At 43.0% G+C, this 22,348-nt stretch overlaps 1 protein-coding gene and 1 long non-coding RNA gene across 7 annotated transcripts in view; one reads left to right on the forward strand and one right to left on the reverse strand.

Moving 5' to 3' along the window:
• Positions 1–22,348, forward strand: part of PRKAG2 (protein kinase AMP-activated non-catalytic subunit gamma 2) — a 210,604-nt gene that overhangs the window by 144,853 nt on the left and 43,403 nt on the right. For 4 of the 6 annotated variants that reach the window (XM_068175001.1, XM_068175009.1, XM_068175025.1 and 1 more), the window contains one exon: positions 18,341–18,422. In XM_068175001.1, coding sequence (XP_068031102.1) covers positions 18,341–18,422 — 82 coding nt within the window. Of the gene's footprint in view, positions 1–17,990; positions 18,175–18,340; positions 18,423–22,348 lie in introns of those variants that run through there. The other 2 variants (XM_068175030.1, XM_068175039.1) reach the window with 2 other exon arrangements.
• Positions 1,631–18,102, reverse strand: LOC137463716 (uncharacterized). Its single transcript, XR_010993966.1, has 3 exons — positions 17,970–18,102; positions 8,157–8,322; positions 1,631–1,966 (listed from the first exon to the last, which is right to left on the reverse strand). It is a non-coding gene; the product is annotated as an uncharacterized lncRNA (long non-coding RNA).

Raw genomic sequence — 22,348 nt, forward strand, 5'->3', positions numbered from 1 at the left:
CATTCCTTTGCAAATACAACAGCACTATACAAACATTCTTGACTTGAGTACTGTATTCCAAACATTTCATTTATTCTGACTTCTGTGTTAATAAATACATCATTTCACAATCATGTGCCATAAACAAATCTGTAAGAGGCAAACTCAGTTTCTTCTTTACTTACATCACTATTTGCTGGCAGAACAATTTCCGTTATTTTAAAAACACACTATAAATTTTATGATAAATGGTTTCATAGTGGCCATTCTGTTAGGTATTCAGTTCAATGATATGGAATCTTCTATGTTGATATCTGAAATGAGAAGCTGACTCTTATCTACAGGGTTCTGTCAACTTAAATCTCATTTTCTTATTACATTGCTTAACTAGTAATGATAATGTGTGAGACCCCAGGTCTATTATAAATTAATCATAATTGCTATATGTATTGCAATAGGGAAGAGGAACCCTTGGATCCGGACCTGGAAATATTATTAAAATAAAAAAAAAACCAAAAACAAACCAGAAGAACAGATAACTCTAGGAAGATATATAGTATCAGGACTTGGCATTAGCCCATTTTTATAATTAATGGCATTTGAAGCTGGTTCTGAAATTGTTTTTTACCTGAGACATGGGTGCAGAATGGTTAAATCTGTTCAGTAAGAGAGAAGACATGGAGAGAAGAATAAAAATACTTATTTCCCAGCAGATGTAGCCAAAACTTTTCATGTTTTACTAGCACTTCCAACAGTGGGTATTTTCATGTGATTTTTAAGCCTATGATTCTGGGGAGGGGAATAAAGAGTGGGAGAAGGAGATCCTCCTTCAGCAAGTATCATCTCAACACAGAACACAAAGCTAAGCAATTAACCTCATGCTAAATGGGTGTCTGTGGTAATCAGCAAGGTCTGGATTTATCCCACCTAACTTTAGAAACCTTTCTGAGCTGCTTAAGCTGGGAGTGCAGCAGCTCCAGTAGTCTCTGTGTCCCCCAGAGAGGCGTCTGCAGGGGATGAACCAGGGCCCAAGGGGCTGAGGAGCCTCTGGGGCTGACTGGGAAGGGAGGGATTGACTCCTGCTGCTGCATTTCTGATCCAGGCACCACTGCAGCAGCTCTGCCAGGCTCTCCCCTGCGTGTGTAGGTGTCCCTAGTGGCTGAGTTTGAAGGTTATAATGAGAGATTCAGCTGATAAGAGATCAAAGCTGTGCCTTAAGATTACTGCGTGCTGCATTAAACGGCAAAGGAGCAATTTGGTGTCTTACAATGCAGTTCACTATTCTGTACTTTGGCCTTGTGTTGTTTGGATGGTGTAACCTTCAGGCAGTAAGTGGTAAATGATAACTCTTCTCTTGTGTGACATTACAGACCATGAAGGAAATGCAGAAGTTGCAAATTCAGTCCTGAACCTGTTCGCCCTGTTTCCACCTTGTCTGTATTTTGAAGTGGAATGTGGTACTTTGGGCATTGTGTGGTTGTATCCTTTTCTTTCATCCTTTCTTCTTGCCCTGACACTAAGACACTGTGCAAATAGCACTCACTGCAAACACAAGCATTTCTGTGCTACCTCATCTCCTGGCTTCCCCTTTCCCAGCATGAGAGGAGCCCAGGCCAGAAGGTGCTGCTGGCTCCAGACCGGAGAGGTCTCTTTTGGTGGAAAACAAAGCTGGGGCTTCTTTTGCTCACAAGAAGTGACAAAGGCAGAACATGCCTACAAAAGGTCCTTTCCATATGATTGTCTAGTGAGCCACTGTCCTCCAAAGAACTTCCAAGCCAAGTAATTTCCCAGAACATTCTTAACAAGAGGAAAAGTCAGCCAGAAGTTAGTCAGAGACTTACTCTTAGCTTGTGTGAGTGAATCCTGTTAAAACTGCAGACAGAGGACACAGAAGGGAGGCTGGTCTGTATTCGTTTTACACAGTCCTTGCTGCTCCAGCACATGGGAGAAGAGAGATGTAATGTACAGCTGGGACTCTCTTCCAGCCCTGGATAAAAGGGAGAAACCAGATTGTTCCTGCAGCTACTCACTTGTTAAACAGTAGCACTTCCCTGCAAAGCTATTCATGCTGTTTCTTAGCCAAATGTAGTAAACTCCAAAACAGGGCTGTTAACTTGTTCAGCGTGAGACAGAGGCTGTTACATCACACCCTGTCCTGGCAGGGAGCCTGGGAACCAGGATGTGTGCAGCAGGTCCTCTGGTTTGGCTCTCTCTAAAAAGCCATACCACCTATCAGAGCTCCGTAATCTGCTGGGTGAGTAAAGAGATTGAAATCTGATGAGGAGACCAGAAAAGTGTTCTTTGATTCTGAGGTGGTAAAAAAAAAAAAAAAAAAAAAAAAAGTACAGGCTGGGGAAAAAAGGAATCCCGATTTCCAATGTACCAGAACTCCTTATTTTAGTATTTGTGTGGTTTAAGGCAGTGTATGAGAGTGCCAAGACGTTACTGTGATTCACACCACAGTAAACTGATCACCAAAATTAGAGCCCCAAAGGCTGTCATTTACCAGGGACAAAGCTCTGGCAGTGCTGCTGTGTCCAGGCTCATTTTAAATGCCTTAATAGCAGCACTCCTGGGAGGTGATTGTGTTCCCTAAGAGATCTCAGGAGCTGTAACAAGCTATCCTTGCTTAATCCTTTTTCCCTACAGGAGCTGTTGCTATCCATGTGAAAATGTGTTTAAATTTAAAATCTTTCTCCAATAGTGGTCACATTACTAATTAGTTGCAAACCTAGTAAAGTAATCACTCTTTGATGAACCCTACAACAATTATGAAAATACTGCTGGGAAAATGTTTGGAGCCCACTTGGTTTGATTTCAGTCTCCTTTGACTGAAGCATGAGCATGATGGTGCCTCCACTGAATCAAACATAAGTCCACAGGAAAATTATTTAATATAGTTGGAAAGTCCATAGTGAGATTTAGTGGGACATACAGAATAAATGAACCTGAACTTTACAAAAAGAGAAAGCTTTAGCTATATCACACTATTTTTTAATCACAGCTCCCATTCCATTAATATTCTGTTTCCTGACTTCATTTCTCCCTATTAGTCGTATTTTTTGTATCCCATTTGGTGTTTTTCTCCCATTTTAGTATTTAAAATATGCAAAAAAGCATCTTGCTATCCCTTTTATATAGGTTAATTTGTTGAGTTGTTTTCTTTTTAAGCTACTTACTGGTTTTAAAAGAAAAAATGTTCAACCACAACCTCCTGAAACACTGGTGTCCTCATATATTTGTATTCTGGTTGCAGCTTCCAGATTTGTGCAATCAGTCTTACAATGCAGAAAAAATTTATTGCATATAGATGATTTTTTTTCTTCCCTAAGGAAATGTGCGTCTGTGTCGACTTATGGCTTTTTCTGCAGCTACAGAAATAATTTAATCAACTATCTATGGGTTCACTCAGTGGAGAATGTGTTTTAATGACATGAAGTCCTACAATTCCTGTTCCTCCTAGTCCTAGATCAAAAGGAGGAAGGTGAGGTGGAAAGGATGAGTAGCCAGAATGCTGAGTCCAATCAATTCACAGCTGCTTTGACAGCTCTCATAAGGCTATAAGCAGCTAAGGCAATTAAAACTAGAGCATCTCTGGGGCTTTTTTAAGATACTCATTGGTACCAAAATCATGACCCCAGCACCCTGAAGACAGAGTTAGTAGCTTAAACCTAAATTACTTTTATCACCCTAAATCCTGCACTGTGCATGGTATAAAAAGGCTTAAACCTAAGAATCTGGCCTCGTGTGTCTGTATAAATAGATATCTTTTGGTTAAGTACCATGATGTAAGAGGGTGCTGGAGGGACAGCCTCATTTTACCCATTGAACTGATTTCTAAGGGCATGGTTTATTTTGAATTTTAGACTTGTTAATTTAATAAGCATCCTGTTATTCTGCTTGGAATATCAGAACTTCTGGTAAGAGTAACCTCCATCAGTGATTAGAAGCTGGATGCCTACTCTGTGATTTAATATAAAGCTGCAGTTTCATGCAGGGTCACTGACAGTTTCTTACCAGCTGTATCTGGACAATTTTGGAACACTAAAATTATTCACCATCAGGGCTGTTTATTCACAAAGCAGTAGGGATTACAGAGCAAAGCTTTCCCGTGAGAATGGAGGAGAGATAAACAGCTTTGAACCTGTTTGGTTGCACCTTTCCTGCTTCTGATTGGACTAGAGGGAAAGTGACATAAGAATAAGGAAAACATTCTTATGGAAGGGTCCTTTTAGAATTCCTAGCCATCTTCATCTCTCTTAACCCAGTTTTGTCTGTATTTTAATTTTAGATACACTATCTTTAATGGCCGCCAGAGCTTTAAAGAATGTAAAAGTCTGGTTGATACCAGGAGGAAATTTTCTGTGTACAGCAGTCATATTTCTTTCTCACTTCCTCATAACATTCCCCAAGCTCTTTCTCTGACTGGATGAAATAAACTGGTGAGGTTGGAAGACATAAAAGGGACATCCCAAAAAGGGCTAACTGCTGTTCAGCTTCTTCCTCCCAGCTTTCACATTTTCTAGTGTCACTACCTGCTTGTGCAAGAGGAGAGCAATACAGCTCTTTAAAAATGCAAATGGTTGTTGTGGGTTTTTTTTTTTTTGGTTTGGTGTTTTTTTCTTTTTTTTTTCTTTTTTTTTTCTTTTAAGATTACAATCAAACAAGTTTGGCCTTTTGAAAGTCAGCTGCATGGGCTGCTGAGTCAGAGGAGGACTAGATACCATCTTGGCAGCAGCCTGGAAAAATGTTTCCATTGTGCTGGTGAAATGAATGCAAAATATTTATTCTTTGAGCTTGTTCACAACAGCAGCTCAGTTCTCAGCTGGAACCGAGGGTGGGGCTATGTGGAAGACATTTATAGGAAGACAATAATGATTTGTACTGGCCCAAGGTGTACAAAATCTTATTTTATGATTAACAAAGGACAAGGCTCCAACCATATGGAACTCATAAGCTGAAGTGTAAACCAGGGAAGTAATCAACAGAGGATAAAAGAGAAAAAGTAATGGAGGCAGAAGGTTAGCAAAAGAAAGGGAGGGAGCAGAATTCAGGAGGGGAGGGATTACTTTAGACTTTTTGCATATTTAGGGTTACAGTAAAATGCCAGTGCTAAGGTTCATACCTTGGACTTTTGAAATTTTGATCTATCATACTTTTTCACTTATGACTGCACAAATCAGGTCATCTGTGGTATGTAAGAATCTTCTTCCTTGTACCTGTGAACAGAAAGTTACTAACTGCTATTTTGTGGTATATGAGCACATATGATTCAAGCAGAAAAATAAACATGCTTTTTGCCCTGGGGACCTAGTGTCCAAAAGCCTGATCAAGCAAAACAGGCCAGGCAAATTCTAAAACTCTAAGAAAGCCTTGGCTTAAGCAGGGTTGTTCCTAAACACTACTTCCAGTGCATGCTTGCAGAAGAGATTCTGAGTGTAGCCATAACAGAGGTTAGCAATGACAGGAGGCACTGCGGAGAGGTAACCTGAAGGTTACAGTGCTGCTTTGGTTGGGGTTGCTATGTATTTATGTTGCTGAATTTCAGGTGCTGTTTTGTTCTGGCTGATGTCAGTGTGGTGATGGCCTTGATCCAGTAAAACACTTAAATGTGTGGTTGGATTTAAGCACAGTGGTAGCTCTGCTGGAGTCAACAGTACTGGAGCACTTAAAGCTGTGTGTGTCGAGTCACTTTGCTGGATCAGGGTCTTTGTGCAATTTTTATGGTCTATTAAAATATTTTTAAATTACAACAGCAGGTACTGAATACAAGAAAGGAAGCTGAAGGGCAGAGAATGAATAAAAGAGTTGAGGAAAATATTAAAGGTTCAAAAAGGAGAGGAGAGGAGAGGAGAGGAGAGGAGAGGAGAGGAGAGGAGAGGAGAGGAGAGGAGAGGAGAGGAGAGGAGAGGAGAGGAGAGGAGAGGAGAGGAGAGGAGAGGAGAGGAGAGGAGAGGAGAGGAGAGGAGAGGAGAGGAGAGGAGAGGAGAGGAGAGGAGAGGAGAGGAGAGGAGAGGAGAGGAGAGGAGAGGAGAGGAGAGGAGAGGAGAGGAGAGGAGAGAGGAGAGGAGAGGAGAGGAGAGGGAAGGAGGAAGGGGAAGGGGAAGGGGAAGGGGAAGGGAAGGGGAAGGAAAGGAAGGGGAAGGAAAGGAAAGGAAAGGAAAGGAAAGGAAAGGAAAGGAAAGGAAAGGAAAGGAAAGGAAAGGAAAGGAAAGGAAAGGAAAGGAAAGGAAAGGAAAAGGAAAGGAAAGGAAAGGAAAGGAAAGGAAAGGAAAGGAAAGGAAGGAAAGGAAAGGAAAGGAAAGGAAAGGAAAGGAAAGGAAAGGAAAGGAAAGGAAAGGAAAGGAAAGGAAAAGGAAAGGAAAGAAGCTCTTGGTGACAATGGAAAATTGCTGCTGAGTGAGTGGCAGGGAGGGCAGCAGCTGGAAGATTGCTCTCTGCCTGCTGTTGTGTGCCTGGCATTTCTTTGGGTGTCAGGATTGTATTTACTTGGAAACATTCATGGTGTGTGAATGGATGGAGCTCCTTGTGTAAATGGGAACAGCTACTGATGGAGACATGGCTCATGAGAGAAGACACCTGACCCCTCTCCTACCCCTTTCCCTTGAGCCTGCCAGAAAGAACTGCACAAAAGTAAATCCCAACAGACATCCTGCACACAGGAACAGGACACTGCCAAAGCTGATCTCTTAGGAAGCACTGTGAGGAATACAGAATCACAGGATCATTCAGGCTGGAAAGGACCTCTAAGATCATTGATCTTTCAACTGATCACTGAGTGCCACATCCACTCATTTCTTGAACACCTGCAGGGATGGTGACTCTGCCACCTCCTTGGGCCTCCATTCCAATGTTTAACAACCATTTCCATGGAGAAATTCCTCCTGATGTCTAAACTGAACCTCCCCTCATGCACCTTGAGGCTGTGGCCTCTTGTCCTGTGGCTGTTGCCTGGGAGCAGAGCCTGACCCCACCTGGCTGCACCCTCCTGTCAGGGAGCTGTAGAGTGATAAGGTCTCCCCTGGAGCCTCCTTGTCTCCAGCTAACCACCCCCAGCTCCCTCAGCTGCTGCTAACAGAATTCACTCTCCAGAGCTTTCTCCAGCTCCATTGCCCTTCCCTGGACATGCTCCAGCCCCTCAATGTCTTTCTTGTGAGGGGCTCAGAACTGGACACAGCAGGTGAGGTGTGACCTCACCTGTGCTGGCTGCAGAGGGACAATCATTTCTCTCATTGCTGCCACACAGTTCTTGATACAAAATCGTTGCCCCAGAGAGTGCACAACTTTCTTTCTTTCCATGGCTATGGTACAATATGAACTGGTCATTAAGTAGTTGCTTCTATCATCAAAGATTTTATGGGTACAGAGGTTACACTATGAAGATATAGATGCTTTTTTTTTTTTCATGCCCTCGAGGATTTGGCTGTTGCTATTTCAGGGAAAAAAAAAAAATAATGGAATTCAATGAATGTTTTATTTGCAGAGTCATTAAGGAAAGCAAGAGTTTGAAGAGGAGAAAAATAGTGCCAGTAGCTGATCAGAGAGGCCTGGCTGCAGCCATCTGCCCCATCAGAGATCACTGGTGCAGCCCTAAGTCACTTAGTCTCTCAGTGCCTCAGTTTCCCATTTATAAAAAAATGGGGCTACACTGCTCTAAGTCAGAAATGTTATGGTGATAAATACATTAAAAAGTTCTACATAACTCAGATATTTTTTGAACAGGAGCTGCAAGTGGCTTAAGATAAGCTAACCATAGATAGAATCTGTTGTGTTTAAAGTTTGTAGCAACAGGCTTTCATGCTGCAGGCTGTACTGTGGCCAGGAAGCCCTCATGCTTTCAGAGCACATCAAGATTTACACAAAAGATCACTGTGAAGTCAGCTGCTCCTCTGAGCCCCAGGGAGGCATGTCAAGAAATAATTTCAGCTCTTCTCAGACATTTAACTACAGACTCAGTCTGCATCTAAGGTTAGGTGCAGTGAAGCCAGCATTTGCCATTTCCACGCTGAAAGCACCCAGCGCCCATGAATGAACCTTTGTATCTGCATCTCAGCAGCTCTGCAGGAACGTCAGCATGGTGGCTGGCTTGCTGGAGGTGTATCCCTGGTCCTCAGTGTGGAACTAATTCCAGGGTTTTTTTTAAATTCCACTTCCTGGAATACAGGGAAAAGCCTTACCACTATTTGCATGTCCCTTTGTGATCTTGTCTGTAGCCATGAAAAAACATTGAGCTCATGTGCTTGATAGGCTTCTTGCCCAGCAGGGCCCTTGTTTCAGTCCTTCCAGAGGGTGTCAAACCACAGAACCAGCACTGAGCACAGTCTGCTTTCACTGGCAGTGTACCTGGAACGAGGGAAGGATGTACTTACGAGGCTGTGAAAAGGGAAAACAAGCAAGGCAGAAGGAAGATACCCATTGCATGTCGCTGTCATTGCAGATTTCTTTTGTGCATAACAATAAAAAAAAAGAAGCAGCACACAAAAACAAGGCCTGGAGTGATCAGCAGTACATCTGGAATGAATTCAGGAAGAGGGTTAGGTTCCTCAAGCTATGCACATTCAGTGCCATCTGAAAAACAGCTTTTAGTCAAAAATTAATTTACTTGGAGATTACAGGTCAGCTGTAGTCTCTGTGTTGAAGTTTATTAATATATTGGTTTGTTAGTGCATAACAGCAGCTACTGTGAGCTAACAGCCCTCACAAGCCTGAGTGGGGCCCCTGGTAGCACTCATGCCTCGAGTATGTCAGCTGTGGGGTGGGCTTGAAATCTAATGCAAACACACAAGCCCCAAGTGCTACAAGGAAGTTCTCCTCTGTGTTCAAAGTCCTCCTAGAACTGCAGTGAAAAAATACATCGTTATCTGTGCCTGCCTCTTCGAGAGAGCTACCAGAAGCTCCTTCTGGAGCCCTCCTGGGATCCTCAGTGTGATGAGCACTGCAGAAAGTGGCCACCCACCTGTAGCAGCTGCTCCTTTTCTGTTTGGCTGCAGTTACCTGCACCTTGTGCCACAGAGGAGGTATTTGCTCAGCCCAGGTCTGTGCCAATTTCTTGAAGACTTATTGAGGTTGTGGATGACTCAGCTCTGGGCTGAAGGTTGTCTGAGTTTCTCAGAAAAGCACCTTTGTGACTCTGCCCTACATCTGGTGCCTGTGTTCGACAGATGTGATTTCAGCCTTTCAGAACTGCTGACGGTCGTGAAAGTGACAGCCTGGGAGAGCTGGGGCTGCTCAGGATGGACAGGAGAGAGCTTCAGGGACACCTTAGAGCACCTTCAAGTGCCTTAAGGGGCTACAAGAAAGCTGGAGAGAATCTCTACACAATGCCATGTAGTGATTGGATAGGGGGAAATGGTCTTGAGCTGAACGAGGGAAGGTTTAGAATAGATTTAAGGAAGAATTTTTTTACTGTAAGGGTGGTGAGGCCCTGGGCTTGAAGCTGTGGACTCCATCTCTGAGAGTGTTCAAGGCCAAGTTGGATGGAGCTCTGAGCCAACCTGGTCTAGTGGAAGGTGTCCCTGACCAGGGCAGGGGGGTTGGAATAAAATTATCTTTAAGGTCCCTTCCAACCCATTCTGTGATTCTGAAATTACATTTTGATGAAAGACTACTATTTGGTTACTAGAATTTTGTGATGTTTGCTTGAGCCTTAAGTGTAGTATCAACTAATTTCAGGCTTTTTTAGGGGAAACATGTTCCATTTTAAGTTCAAAAAAATATCACTGAAAGTGATATTATAATTGGTGTAATAAGTGTTTGCTCAGTGAAGTCACTACTCACGACTGAGCTTTGAAATATAACACTAAGATGAAAGCAAAATGGTAGATAGTAAATGTGTTTATTTAAATCAGATTTGGCTCTGAGTATTTTTTTTTTCATTTGTTATTCTCAGTGGCCTTGGTTCTGCAGATTACTCATCAGTACTCTGGCCTCAATCCAGCTAAAGTACTTAAGTAAGTGCATAACTTTAAGTAACACAAATAATCCTGTATTCAATGCCAGCAAATGAAGACACACATCAATGTGGGCTCACTTTCTTCTTTCCCATTCACTTTAAATTAGTGAATGTTTACCTGTGTTTTCCCATTAGTTGTATCTTAATCTGTTCTGTTTGCTTTTTTTTTTTTAATGTACATTTTTTCACAAGAAAATATCTACCATAATCATGCTTAGTAGCTGATTGCTGCAGCTCTCTCCAGCAATAATTCCCTCTTGCTCTTCACTGACCCCCTGAGTGTGATAAGAGGTTGGTCCTATTTCAAAGAACCTAAGGAGCACTCCAGCATATGTGTAAAAACAGCTGAAGTACATCTTTTTGATCATATACAATAACAAATATTTAAGAGAAGAACACTTAAAAACTCTGGAAGAGATTAAAACTCAGTGGCATCCCTGTGTTTGCAGTCAGGTAGAACACTTGTAACATCTGTATTCATAACAAACTCAGGTTAGTTCCTCACGAGTACTTGACTGTGAAAGTTGTTCAAAAGGACAGAATTTAAATTGTTGGCCTGTTTGATTAATAACGTGTCACACTGATAATTTTGGTTTGGACTCCACCTATACTCAACATGAGTAATCTGAGGAAGGAATGTTGGCCACAAGGGCTTGTCTAGAGAATGCCTCTGATATTCTTGACTCTAAACTCCACCTTATCTGAGTAGCAGAGTGATACAGGATCAGACACAGCTCCAGATTAGAGGTTATGTAAACAAATCCTGCCTCTTTTCTACTCCTGCCTTGATTTCTCTCTAGGAGTTTAGCTTGGGATCTAGTCTATTCCTTCATATTTTACTTTCTTTGAAGTTTATTTTTCAGAAGTGCTTAACTCTTCTCTCACTGGGACCATTTTTCTTTGCCTTAAACTGAGGAGCTGGAGGACACTGTGCAACACAGGTTCTTTGTTTCTGGTGTTAGATCAAAGTTCTGTAAATCTATTGTTTCTCAATTAAGTCAGGAACAAAACTCACTGGGATTAAACTTCAAGTTCATTTCCATACAGAAATATTTAGGAAGGGCTCACCACTAAAAATGTGAAATCTCTCTGCACATTTTTTTCATGTATCTCCAGGGTAAGCAGATTCCAATACTCAGTATTGCAGTGAGGATTTAGTAGAAATTAAGATTGTCCATTTTATCATCTTTTATCATCTTTCCTAGTGCAGCATGCACTCCATTTTTCTGGTTTTTTTTTGGTTTTTTTTTGTTTTTTTGGGGTTTTTTTGTGGTTTTTTGTGGTTTTTTGGTTTTTTTGGTGGTTGTTTTTTTTTTTTTTTGGTTTGGTTTGGGTTCTGTTTTGTTTTGGTTTTTTTGTTTTGATTTTTGTTATTTATATAGGATTTGGCTAAAATTTATTGTTGTTACATTTATGTTATCCATTTGACCTACTAAAGATCCCCAACTGCTTATCACTAATAATCAGCTCTGTAAAGTAATTAATATCATAGCTGTTATGTGGACGGATATCTGTAGCAGGAGGCTGGTTACAAGTTATAAAATGTAAAAGCAATATGCAGTTGTTCTGTATTTCATGCCACAAGACTCCTGCTTAGGACCACTGGGCGAGGCATATTCTGATGATACTGAGATGAAGTAAAAAAAATCCTTCCAGGACAGAGTTCTTATCCAGTGGCAAACTCTGTCTGAGCTGTTTTGAAATGAAATCAATCATTAGAGTTTCTTCAGCCTCACTGTACATACTGGAACTACATTTAGAATAGATACTCCCTCACTTTCAAACCTGCTGTGGGACAGTTGTGTCCCTAATTCATTGAGGGCCTCTCAGATTAGGGACAGAGCACCCAGATGAATCCAATAAGGACTCAGTGGGGAACACTGTCAGTACCAGGCTTTTTTATGGGGCTTGGTTACTCTGTTCTAAACAAATTGTAAAATCTGAGCTGCCGCCACCTTCATTTACACATGCTAGGCACAGACGTGATTATAGCATTTGATATTTCAAAAGCCTTTTAAGACTGAAGCATTTTTTTCTTACATTCCTGCTGGATATGGGAAATAAAAACTCTACTCTGGTATTTTGTATGAGGCATCCCCTTCCTCTCACTGGTTTGTTTGGTGCTTGGAGCAGAGTTTCCGTAGAATAAATGGCAGAAACTACAGTTCCTGCTCAGCTGCTCCGGTCACCCCGAGGTTCTTGAGGTTTTTGAGGTGAGACCAGAACCGTGTCCTCAAACACCCGACAGACTCGGGGACTGCCACCCTGCCAGCCTTTGCAGCACACAGGTGGCACTTTCAGATACAGAAGGGATCCAAGCTGGGATCCTGACCTCAGCCTCACTGATTCCAGTGCTCTCAGCTGTCCTAAACCCACTGGTATCAGTTACCACACTTTAGCAAAAAACAAGCAGGAGTTTAATTTACAGTTTAACCAGCAGATGAAACCTTTTTTTTTTTTTTTTTCCTGGTAACTTGTCCTTTTCCACTTCACAAACCAGGCTAAATTAAATCAAAAATAAGCAGGAAGTGTTCTGAATTAATTTTACACAGATTGCAAGGGAATAAACATATCTATGACATACATTTGGGAAAAATTGTAAGTTGTTCTTTGACAGCTCATCAGGAGAAGAGTTGTTAACTACTTCAGTTGTGTAGAACTGTAATTGTAGTAGGGAGCAGTAGCAAATGGTGGGAAAATTACCATTTGTCGTTTACTCTTGCATTCAAAATGGCTTTGCCTTGATTTGCATTTAGATGGGAATTCCTTCTGTTGCTCTTCAATCCATTAGGTTTTATAAGGTAAGTAGCCTTTTTTTTTTTTTTTTTTTTTCTTTTTCTGAAGTGCTGGGAAGGGCATTCAGTTTTACTGCTGAGCTATGCAGGTGGCACTCCAGCATATCCATATTAAAGCCATCAGGAAAGAGAAAGGCAGCCTTGAATTTACCTGGAAATGCCTGTTTTTAAATAAAGCACAGGTAACATTTTTGTTGCAATGCCTGAGTAAGTCTGCTCTGCACAGACTTATGATTTGCAGCAGGATTTCTTTTTTTAGGTTCTTTCTATTCCTACCCTGTCACCAAAGACGGATATGTAATCTTTATTATTACTCAGACAATATTTGTTTTAGAATATTTCTATTTCAGAATTAAGGCTACTTGTTTGAAGGGAAGGGGAAAGTTTATGTACAAAACTGGGTTTTGTACATAACATAGATAAAAAGAATTCTCATTGAATTACCATCCTAAGACTGTATATATTTTTCCAAAGATTGGACAAAAATAGAAACTAAAAAAAAAAAAAAAAAACAAACAAAAAAAAAAAAAAACAAGCCTGGAAGGGACATTAAAAATTCATTTTCCCCCACCAACACAATCAACTATATGGAAATAATAATGAACAAATGGGGTTTTTTTAATCCATTGCTAAAAACCTTCTGTGATGGAGATTTTAGAATTTTTTTCAGCAAAATGTGATGGTGCTTCCTTTCTGTTACACTCAGAAAGTTCTCCCAAAGTCTGACCTAAGAATTCTTTAGAGGCTAAGTAGGTAACTTCTCATCCCATAACCAGTGGGCCCAGAAGATAGTTAACCACTTTTCTTCTTGCAAAAACACATCATGTTTGGAGACTGTTGAGGTATTTTCCTTCAGTCTTCTTTTTCTGATGTTGTGGTTTTTGGGGTTTTTTGGGGGGTTGTTTGTTTCTTTGGGTTTTTGGTGGGGTTTTTTTTTGTCTGTTTTAGTTTGGCTTATTTGGGAGGGGAGGTTGTTTTTGTGTGGTGTTTTTTTTGGTTTTTTTGGGTTTTTTTTTTTTTTTTTTTTTGGATTTTTCCCTTTGTAGATGAAGAAACTGGGAAGTTTTCAACTTCTTCTTTACAGGTCATGTTTTCTGAATGCGTAGATCACAACTGTTACCCTTTTTTAGACTCTTTTAGTTCATTCTTGAGTTTTATCCCTAAAACTGAATGCAATATCCCAGCTGGCATCTAACCAGAGAATGTGTAGCACAGATGCTCCATGTCTTACCTATAACACATTTGTAAATAGTGTGGGTTTTTTGTTTTTTTTAATTTCCAAGAAACTGACATTGTAGTCTCACATTTAGTTTCACTCCCAGGTCTTTTGCTTGCATGACTGCTGGAAGTGAATCCTTTCCCATTTTATTTTTGAATTTGATTATTGTAGAACACACTCTTCTTACCCATATCAAAGTGCATCCTGTTTTTCAAAGCACTGCAGCAATTCTCGAGATTATTTTAAGTTCTAGGGCTGTCCCTAAAGGAGCAACTTCTTTTATCATTGAGCCACTTTGAGTCATTTGAAAATGTGGTCAGGTTATTCATTATTTCTTCCTTGAGTCATCAGTGGAAACACTGAATGATGTCAGACAGAACACAGACCTCTGTGGAACCCTCTCTTAAACCCTTCCATTTAGATAAAGACAGCTTGGCACCCTCCTTGAGAATATTGTTGTGATCTTTAGCAGTCGTTTCACCCAGACAATCTGGGTGAATCACTAGAGAGGCTGAGAGTGCTTTGGCTGCACACCTTGACTGTTGCTGATGATCCTTCTTTCCTATATCTGCTTAAAATGCCTCTTACACATCTCAGAATCAAAATTACACCAAAGACTGTAAGGCAAGACGGCAGGAAACGATATTAAAAATGCTTTTCTGCTGATGTTAATTGTTGTTCACAGCCCTGAACCATCCCTATGACTTAAACACTTTGCATGTTCTTATGAAAAGGGTGGGATTCCTTCAGTAGGACACAGGCCTGAAAGGACTCCTAGATTACCAGAAAAAAGAAACAGATTATCAGATAAACTTTAATGTATTCATTGTAAGTACATCTATAATTTATAGGACTGATTTTACTTCCACAGACTATTAGTCACTCCTCACTCCCTTTACCCTAGGAAGCTAAAGAAAACAGACAAAGTAAGCAGTTACCTATTAAAATTTACATTCCAGTCTTCACAGAAATCCCAAAATCTCTTTTGTTTACATCTACTTTTGTGACTTTTGCTGTTTATCAGCCATGAATTGTTTTACTTTGTGTCTACAAAGATTGATGCCACTGCTGTATTAAGGTCATGTTGTAGGTCCACATTTTTTGGCACAAATAACGTTCCTGTAAAAATGTGGCAAAGAAGAAATGTATCCAGGCAGTTTTGGGTTTGTGCATATTTCTCTTCTAAGCTTTTCTCTCTGGCATTTATGTCACCTGGCAATATTTAGGATACAAGTGTGTACTGTTCTGTCACAGTGGGTGTCTCAAACAGTTAAATTGGGTTACCTGACACACTCTGAGAGCAAACTTTTGAAGCATAATTTGGATAAATCCCTTGGTTATAGTTCAGGGAAACCTTCTGTGGCAGTAGAACAAATAAACAAATAGTCACAAAAAAGAGGTAGGAAACGCTACAAGATTTAATATCACCCTCTTGGAAATTACAGTTCCTTTTCAAGAAATATTTTTTCTTTATCTTTAGCCAGTAATCCTGCTGTAAAATGACAGAAGGAGTTTGTAGACAGACAATACTGTTAAAAACGTCTTTTAATTTGTCAAATCGTGTCCACAGTGAACAGGACAGTGTTTTGACCATGATTTAGGCTGACTTAAGAGTGGGCTGCTCCCAGAAGGTGTGGTCCCACTGTCACTCCTGCCCTGCACAATTCATGTGCCAGTGCTGATACAACTAAACAGAGACTTGGATCAGGAGCTGATCTGGATAAAACCCAATCTTTTCTTTTAGTCCCTTTGCTTTTCAGCTGCATCAGTTTCCTGCTCTGACTCACTGTGTTGCCCACAAGCCAAAAGGAGCCAGAATGCAAAGCGAGGAGCAAAGGGAACGCCGTGATCAGCAGCTTGTTCCAAAATTGGTTTAAACAAATCGTGAGACTGCAGGCACATTGAAGGATGGGGTTTCAGCCTTCAGTTCTCCATTTCCTTTGGGTTTCTTTTTTGAGCAGTGTGGATGGCACACGTTTCCATTACAAATCTCTGTTGTATATTAAATTACTGCCTTTTTATTATCCTGAGTTTCTCATAGTACTCCTGGTCTGGATGTAGGTTCTGCCACTGTAAAACCCTGATCTTGCATTGAGCTCCTGGGTTCATAGCATGAAATAGACTTAACTGACTTCTTATAAACGTATCGTGTTCTGTAGCAGTGAAATTCAATGCACACCTTTCAAGTCTCAGTGCCACTTCCAGCTACAAAAACCTCGGCGTTGTATTTCCTCATGGCTGGTGCTCACCAGACAATTAAGGGGACTAAATTAAAATAAAAAGAAACAAAATCATGGCAGTTATTTCCGGTCAGATATGTAATCTTCTTCTCTGCCTTTGATTAAGAAAAGATGTTAAAAACTCTTATCAGCATCAAGGTACACGATAAGGAAGATAAATAATTTAGAGCTTTTAAAGCTAGCTCCCAGACGGAATTAAATCTTCCGAAGCGTTTTGATTAGTAGGCTGAAAATATGAATTAACATGAGCTACGTTGGTATCTTGTGTGACTGGTCAGTTAGAACATTTACTGGAATCCCAGAAGTGTCTTAAAAATATGAATGAAATATTTTAGAGTTTTCTTTTCAAATGATCTTTACAGTAAAGAAGAACTGGCTATTGTTGACATTCTCACATACCCTTAAAAGTGTCCTTAGAAAGAGGTAGCTTGGGAAAAGGAAAAAGCTATATCACCAGCAGTTTTTTCCTTGCTCGAAGCTTCGCTAGACTTGAGAAATTACGAGACATCTTCCTGTTTTCCCATAAATTTTGGCTCTCTCCCCCATCATGGTTTTATTCTCATTATCTTTCATATTTCCCTACGTTTTATGCACATTACTGTGCTCTGCTAGGTCTAACCAACCTTCCCTCCTTGAAGGGCTTGCTGAACTTTTGAAGCCTGAGCTTCCCCTTGGGGCCAGTAGGTTTAAAATGTTCCTTGATGACTCCTGTGACTCCTTTGGAGCGCCATCCCCGCGCGTCTGCTGCCAGTGCCAAAGAAATAATCCCTTTATCCCCTTCTGCAGCATCCGTGTCTGAACCGGTCCTGCTGAGCTGCCCAAGCAGCCAGTGGGGACCTGCGCATTTCAGCTAAGGGAGCCCAGCTAAAGCTTTACCCCAGCTCACTGTCAAAATAAATGTGAATGACGAATCCGTGTCGAGTATTTCCTTATTTCCCTCGCTTCTGCTGCAGCCTGGCTTAGGGGCTCTGCTGCAGTGAACCCCATCCCTCGCAAACTGGAGCGCCCCGCGGTGCGAGCCCCGTCCTTCAGTCGCTGCTCTGGGAGGGCAGAGCCGCGCCGCTTTCCCGGGAGACGCCGACATTCGGGCTAATCTTGAATTGTAACCTAATCTGGAATTGTTTTACATGGAAACCAGCGCGCCCGTGCCCAGAGGGGTACCCCGGGATGGAGCGGGTACCCCGGTAAAGAGGGCACCTCGGGACAGAGCGAGTATCCCGAAATAGGGAACCCCGGGAACAGAGGGGATATCCCGACATAGACGACATCCCGAGATAGAGCGGGTATCCCGACAGAGGACACCCCGGGAGAGAGGGGCTATCCCGGCCCAGAGGGCACCGCGGGATGGCGGTAGCCAGGACAGAGCGGGTATCCCGGGATAAAGAGCACCCCGGGGCCGGGACAGCGGCTCGGGGCACTGCGGGAGCTCCCGTCACACACAGGGGAAACCCCCTCGACATCCGTACACCCCCCGGGGCGCAGTGGAACCGTCCGCTTCCCCGCCGCTGCCTCGCAGGTGAACGCTCGGGAGCGTACCAAGCCCCGCCGGCGGGGGGAGCGAAGGGTTTCCCCCGGTCCACCTTCAGCCGCACCGCTCTAATCCAGGGCAGCCCGGGGAACAACCGAGGCTGCGGAACGGACCGCGAGAAGCGGCTGCCCCGGCAGAGCTCTCAGGGCACTAACCTCCCCCTGCTCCTCCTCCTCCCTTTTCCGCGCGGAAGTGGTAGCTCCCTCCCCCTCCCGCCGCTGACCAACGGGCTCGACTGCAGCAAAACGGAACGTACCAACCGCGCCGCCGGGGGGAGGGGGGAGCGGCGAGGCGTGGCGGGAAGCGCCGTCCTGCGAACGGGCGCCCGGGGAGCCGCTCCCGCCGAGCGGCGAAGAGGCGGCGCCCGCAGGAGGCACGGCCGGGGAGCCCGAGCGAGCCCGGGGGTTCACGGGCTGCGGGAGGGCGAGCCTCGGTTCCTCCTCCCGGTTCCTCCCCCCGCGGTGTGTGCGAGCGGCAGCGTGTGCGGAGGCCGAGGGGCAGCTGCCGCCGTCCCGCCTTCCCTCCCCTCCGCCCGCTCCGCGCCGCCACTCCCGACCCGATGCCGCCGCGGGGCCGGTGAGTCCGCGCCTGGATGCTCATCTCCTTCTCCTCTCTTCCCTCCCGCAGGCGGCGGCAGCGGCTCCGGCTCCCTTGCAGCTCCCGGCCGCCTCCGAAGGGATGCTGGAGAAACTAGAGCTCGAAGATGAAGGTAAAAATCCACGGGGGCCGGGGGCGGGCCGGGGACACCCACGCGGCCGGCGGGGTCCGGGCGGGAGCGGGGGATCCCCGGCGCGGAGCGGGGGATGCGCCGTGCCCGGGCCGTGTCCTTGCGGGGCGGGTCGCAGCCTCGCCGGCCGCGGAGCCAGCCCGATCCCGGCTGCGGAGCTTTTGTCCCGGTGCCGCCGCCGGGCCGTGCCCCATCCGCCGCTGCCGCCGGCAGGGTCCCGCTCCGGGGCAGCGCAGCCTTCATGGCACCCCCTCCTCCTCCTCCTCCCCGTAAAACACCCGTTCTCCTCGAATACGTCTGCGATACCAAATATAGACTTTGAGAGCAGTGATGGAAAGCTCGCTCAAGTAAAGCTTCCCCTCCTCACGGCGGCACATGCATCTGTTCAAAGCGGCAGCTGTACACTGAATTTTCCTTATGTGGCTGCGCTCTGTGGTTGTTCTTTGCGGTGCTCTGAAGAGCTGCAGTTCTGACAGAGTGTGCTGGGCTTTCACTGGGCAACTCCTGGCAAGTTTTTCCCTCTCGCAGGCACTAAACCGTGCTGTGGGAAAGCGTGGATGTTTTTTCTTTTTCCTCCAGCTTGCACCAAGCAGCCAGTTCACCTCTGAAAGATCCGTGCCGAATATCTCGGGCTTTCATTTTCAGAAAGGATTAGCTTAGTGGATGCAAATGTGGACGCATGGCTTAATCGCTGTGCTCAGCATTGTGAAGTGGCTAAGACTTCATGGGATGTGTTTTTCTGTAGTTGGTAACTCCTATTGTAAAATGTAGGGCAAATATTTAAGGAAAACTTTGAGAATAGCAGGCTGAGTCATTCTGTGAGAAGATAAATCTAAGCTGGTATGCTAATAAGGCAGCTTCTTGGTTACTAGCATGTTTGCCTGCAGTTGTGGGACTGGTCTGGAAAAGTAACACCTTTTATTTTAATCTCTCTGTGTGTGAGAAGAGGAAGCTCTTAACAATTGCATTCTTTGAGCTGCCTTTTTTATTTTTTTTTGGAGTCCAGACAGAGTTTGAATTGCAATGAAATGCTTGTGCCTTTGTGCTTCTTGAACATGCTTAAGTATGAGTATTTGGTGCAGGGGATCTGTTGCTAACTTGTAGGGTTTTTTTTTTTTTTCCTCACACTGTTCAACTATTTTTTAGTTAGGCATTCATGTTATGCTTATGGAGAGGTAGAAAGTTACCGATTTACCTATTTATTTTTACATTAAAGCTTGCTACTGTGAGATACAGGTTGCTAAAACCTGCTGAATCATTAACAGTTAAGCCATTTTAAAATCTGTTTAAAATATCTTAAAAACTTAGGTATATGAAAAGGATCTCTTGGTTAAAAAAAATCTGAAAGGACAAACCTTCAGTTTTGAAACACCTTTGCACTTTTTTAAAAGTGTAATGTGGAGTTATGTGGAGACACTTGATAAGGGTGAAGATCTGTGTGTTCTCTAAAACCCTGCAATAAAATAATTCGAATTCTTTAGGAAATTTAGCAGTTTAATTTTTTTTAATGTTTTTCAAGCTTCTGTTTTGCTTTGTTTCCTAATTCGTTTAGCTCTAAAGCTCAGGCTTTGTGATTGCTCACGCTGGGAGGGTGAGAGGAGTTCAGGGCCTGTCAAAAGATCATGGCTAATAGCAAGTTTAAAGTAGGGTGTGGGTTTTGAAAGAAAGCAGTCACCTTATTAGCCTTTCAGACTAAATGAGAACCTGCCTTTAGGCCTGACTTGAAAGCCAGGCATAAAGGGGGTAGAGTGCTGGATTCGGAACCTGGGGTGTGAGTTAAAAGTGAGTGTGAGAGTCAGACCAAAACCTGCTGCCCAGAGTGCTTGTGTATGGCAGGGCCCAGGGAAGGAGAATCACAGAAAACTGAGATGCAGCTGGAAATGCAGCAGCTTAGTTGCAGTACCTGTTCCATGACCTACATTTTTGCACTGGTTGCTGTCGGGGTATTTGTGCTAATATTGGGGGTGGGAGGGTAAAAGACATCTGAATTGTTCACTTTGTTGTTGGATAGCAGGAGGTGGGTGCTCAGAAGTTGAGAAACACCTCTGAAGCCTTGATACGGTTTCATGAAGTGGCTGTAGCCAAAGTGTAACTGATGATCTTTTGTCAAACTTTCAAAGTTTCTTTGCTGATGCTTAAAATTGTGGGTTGAATGAGAAATTTGAAACTTGCTTTAGAACTGCTTTCCTGACTGTCTCTACTTTGGAGTACTTGCTCTTGTGAGCTTTCCAGTTCTGTATCCATCAACAGTTGCTAACTATCTTGTGTATCAAATTATGCTGCAGTTCTGTTGAAACAGGGAGCTTAATAAAAAGAGCTGAAAAATGAGGCTCAATGTGTGTGCTGAATGCCATCCAGTATGTGAAGTGGATTTGTTAGCCCCTCTCCTCAAAGGTTACACAAATGAGAATGTGAAAGCACAGAAGGCATTAATTTAATTTAGAATGTAATTAAGAGGGTGAATTGAAAAAAATGGTGCTAGAAAGATTTATGATTTATGTAGTACTCTAATGAGATATGCAGAGTCTGGCCTGATGGTGTGACTTCTAAATAAAACAGTGGTGTCAAGTGAAGAGCAATTTTAATTTTCATTATGTAAAAATAATGTATATGAGTTATTTTGTACTTAATTAGCATGGACAGTGTTAGATAGGGTGCTGTTGTTGTAGAGAGAAGTGCTGGTCATGTTTGTAGCCTAAAACATCTTCATATATCTGGCTGAATTCTCTAAGATCAGTGTAACTTCTTACTGGTGGGGCACTGGTTCAGTCTGGGACTGGCTTCATAACGTTGCTTTGGTGATGTGTAAGTCTAGATGTGAATGAGGTGATGTTAAACAGCACCAGGGCACCGCAGCTGGAACAGGCAGTAGGCTCAGTATGTGCACGGAGGAGGAGGACTGCATAGGCCAGGGATATTTATTTTATTTAGGGCTCCCTAAAGGACCTTCCTCCAAGCAGAAGTCAGAGCAGGAAAGGAAAAACTCCCATGTAAGAAGTCCAGAGTCTCTTTTTAACTGAAGAATGCTCAGCTTAAAAATAAACAGAAAATTTTAAGTAATGACCTCATCCTGCTTAGTATTTCTTTGGATGGGAATGACCTACCTACATTTCCTCAAAAAGTGTGAGAGCTACCTGTTGATAGGTGTGGAGTTTTTCATTGTAGCCTGAAATACAGTGCTGAGAGGCCTCTCATGAATGTGATAAATGGTCAAAAACTGGTTATCTTCATACACATTATGGATTTTCCTTTTCAGCTCTAGTGTGTGTGCAATAATGTTTCTGTAGTAAGATAATTCCTACTTCTGATCAGTGTCAGGAGTGGTTCTGGGTTTTCTTTTATGGATGATATGATGAGCTTGGAGAAGGACATGGAGAAATTATTCTGAAGATCTAATATGAGAAGGGACTTTAGTTAATGATTTACACTTACAAGCTTCATTTTGTTAAGCTGGAATTCCATAAATGGTTGTGTTCCAACATCTACCTGTGCTCTGAGAGGAGAAACTAAGTTAGAGTAGCAAATGGATGCCTGTCAGCTGTATTGATTCAGTGGGTTTAGTTTTGGCATGTTATTTTGGAAATCAGTTTTGTTGCAGTGTTGTCGCTCATCCATGTTATTCTCTTCCTTCTGCTCACCTTGAGTAATGAAGTGGAGGCTGCTGAAAACAGAACTAGCTACTTTTCTGTAGCATCTGCAAACCCCTTTTGGAGGTGCTTTCTGCAGAGTGAGTTCATTTAATTGCAGGGTTCTGCTGTGTCTGTGCTCAATTCCTAGTCTGGAAAAAGGAGTTCTGCAGAGTGTGTGCAGCAGTTGCAGCATCAGCGTCATGGGACCGATGTGCTCGCTCTTGAGCACTCTACTCCTCTGGATTGTTGCACCAAGCAGCTTTTAGACATTGGATAAAC

This window comes from Anomalospiza imberbis, chromosome 1, assembly GCF_031753505.1.
Source record: "Anomalospiza imberbis isolate Cuckoo-Finch-1a 21T00152 chromosome 1, ASM3175350v1, whole genome shotgun sequence".
NCBI lineage: Eukaryota > Metazoa > Chordata > Aves > Passeriformes > Viduidae > Anomalospiza > Anomalospiza imberbis.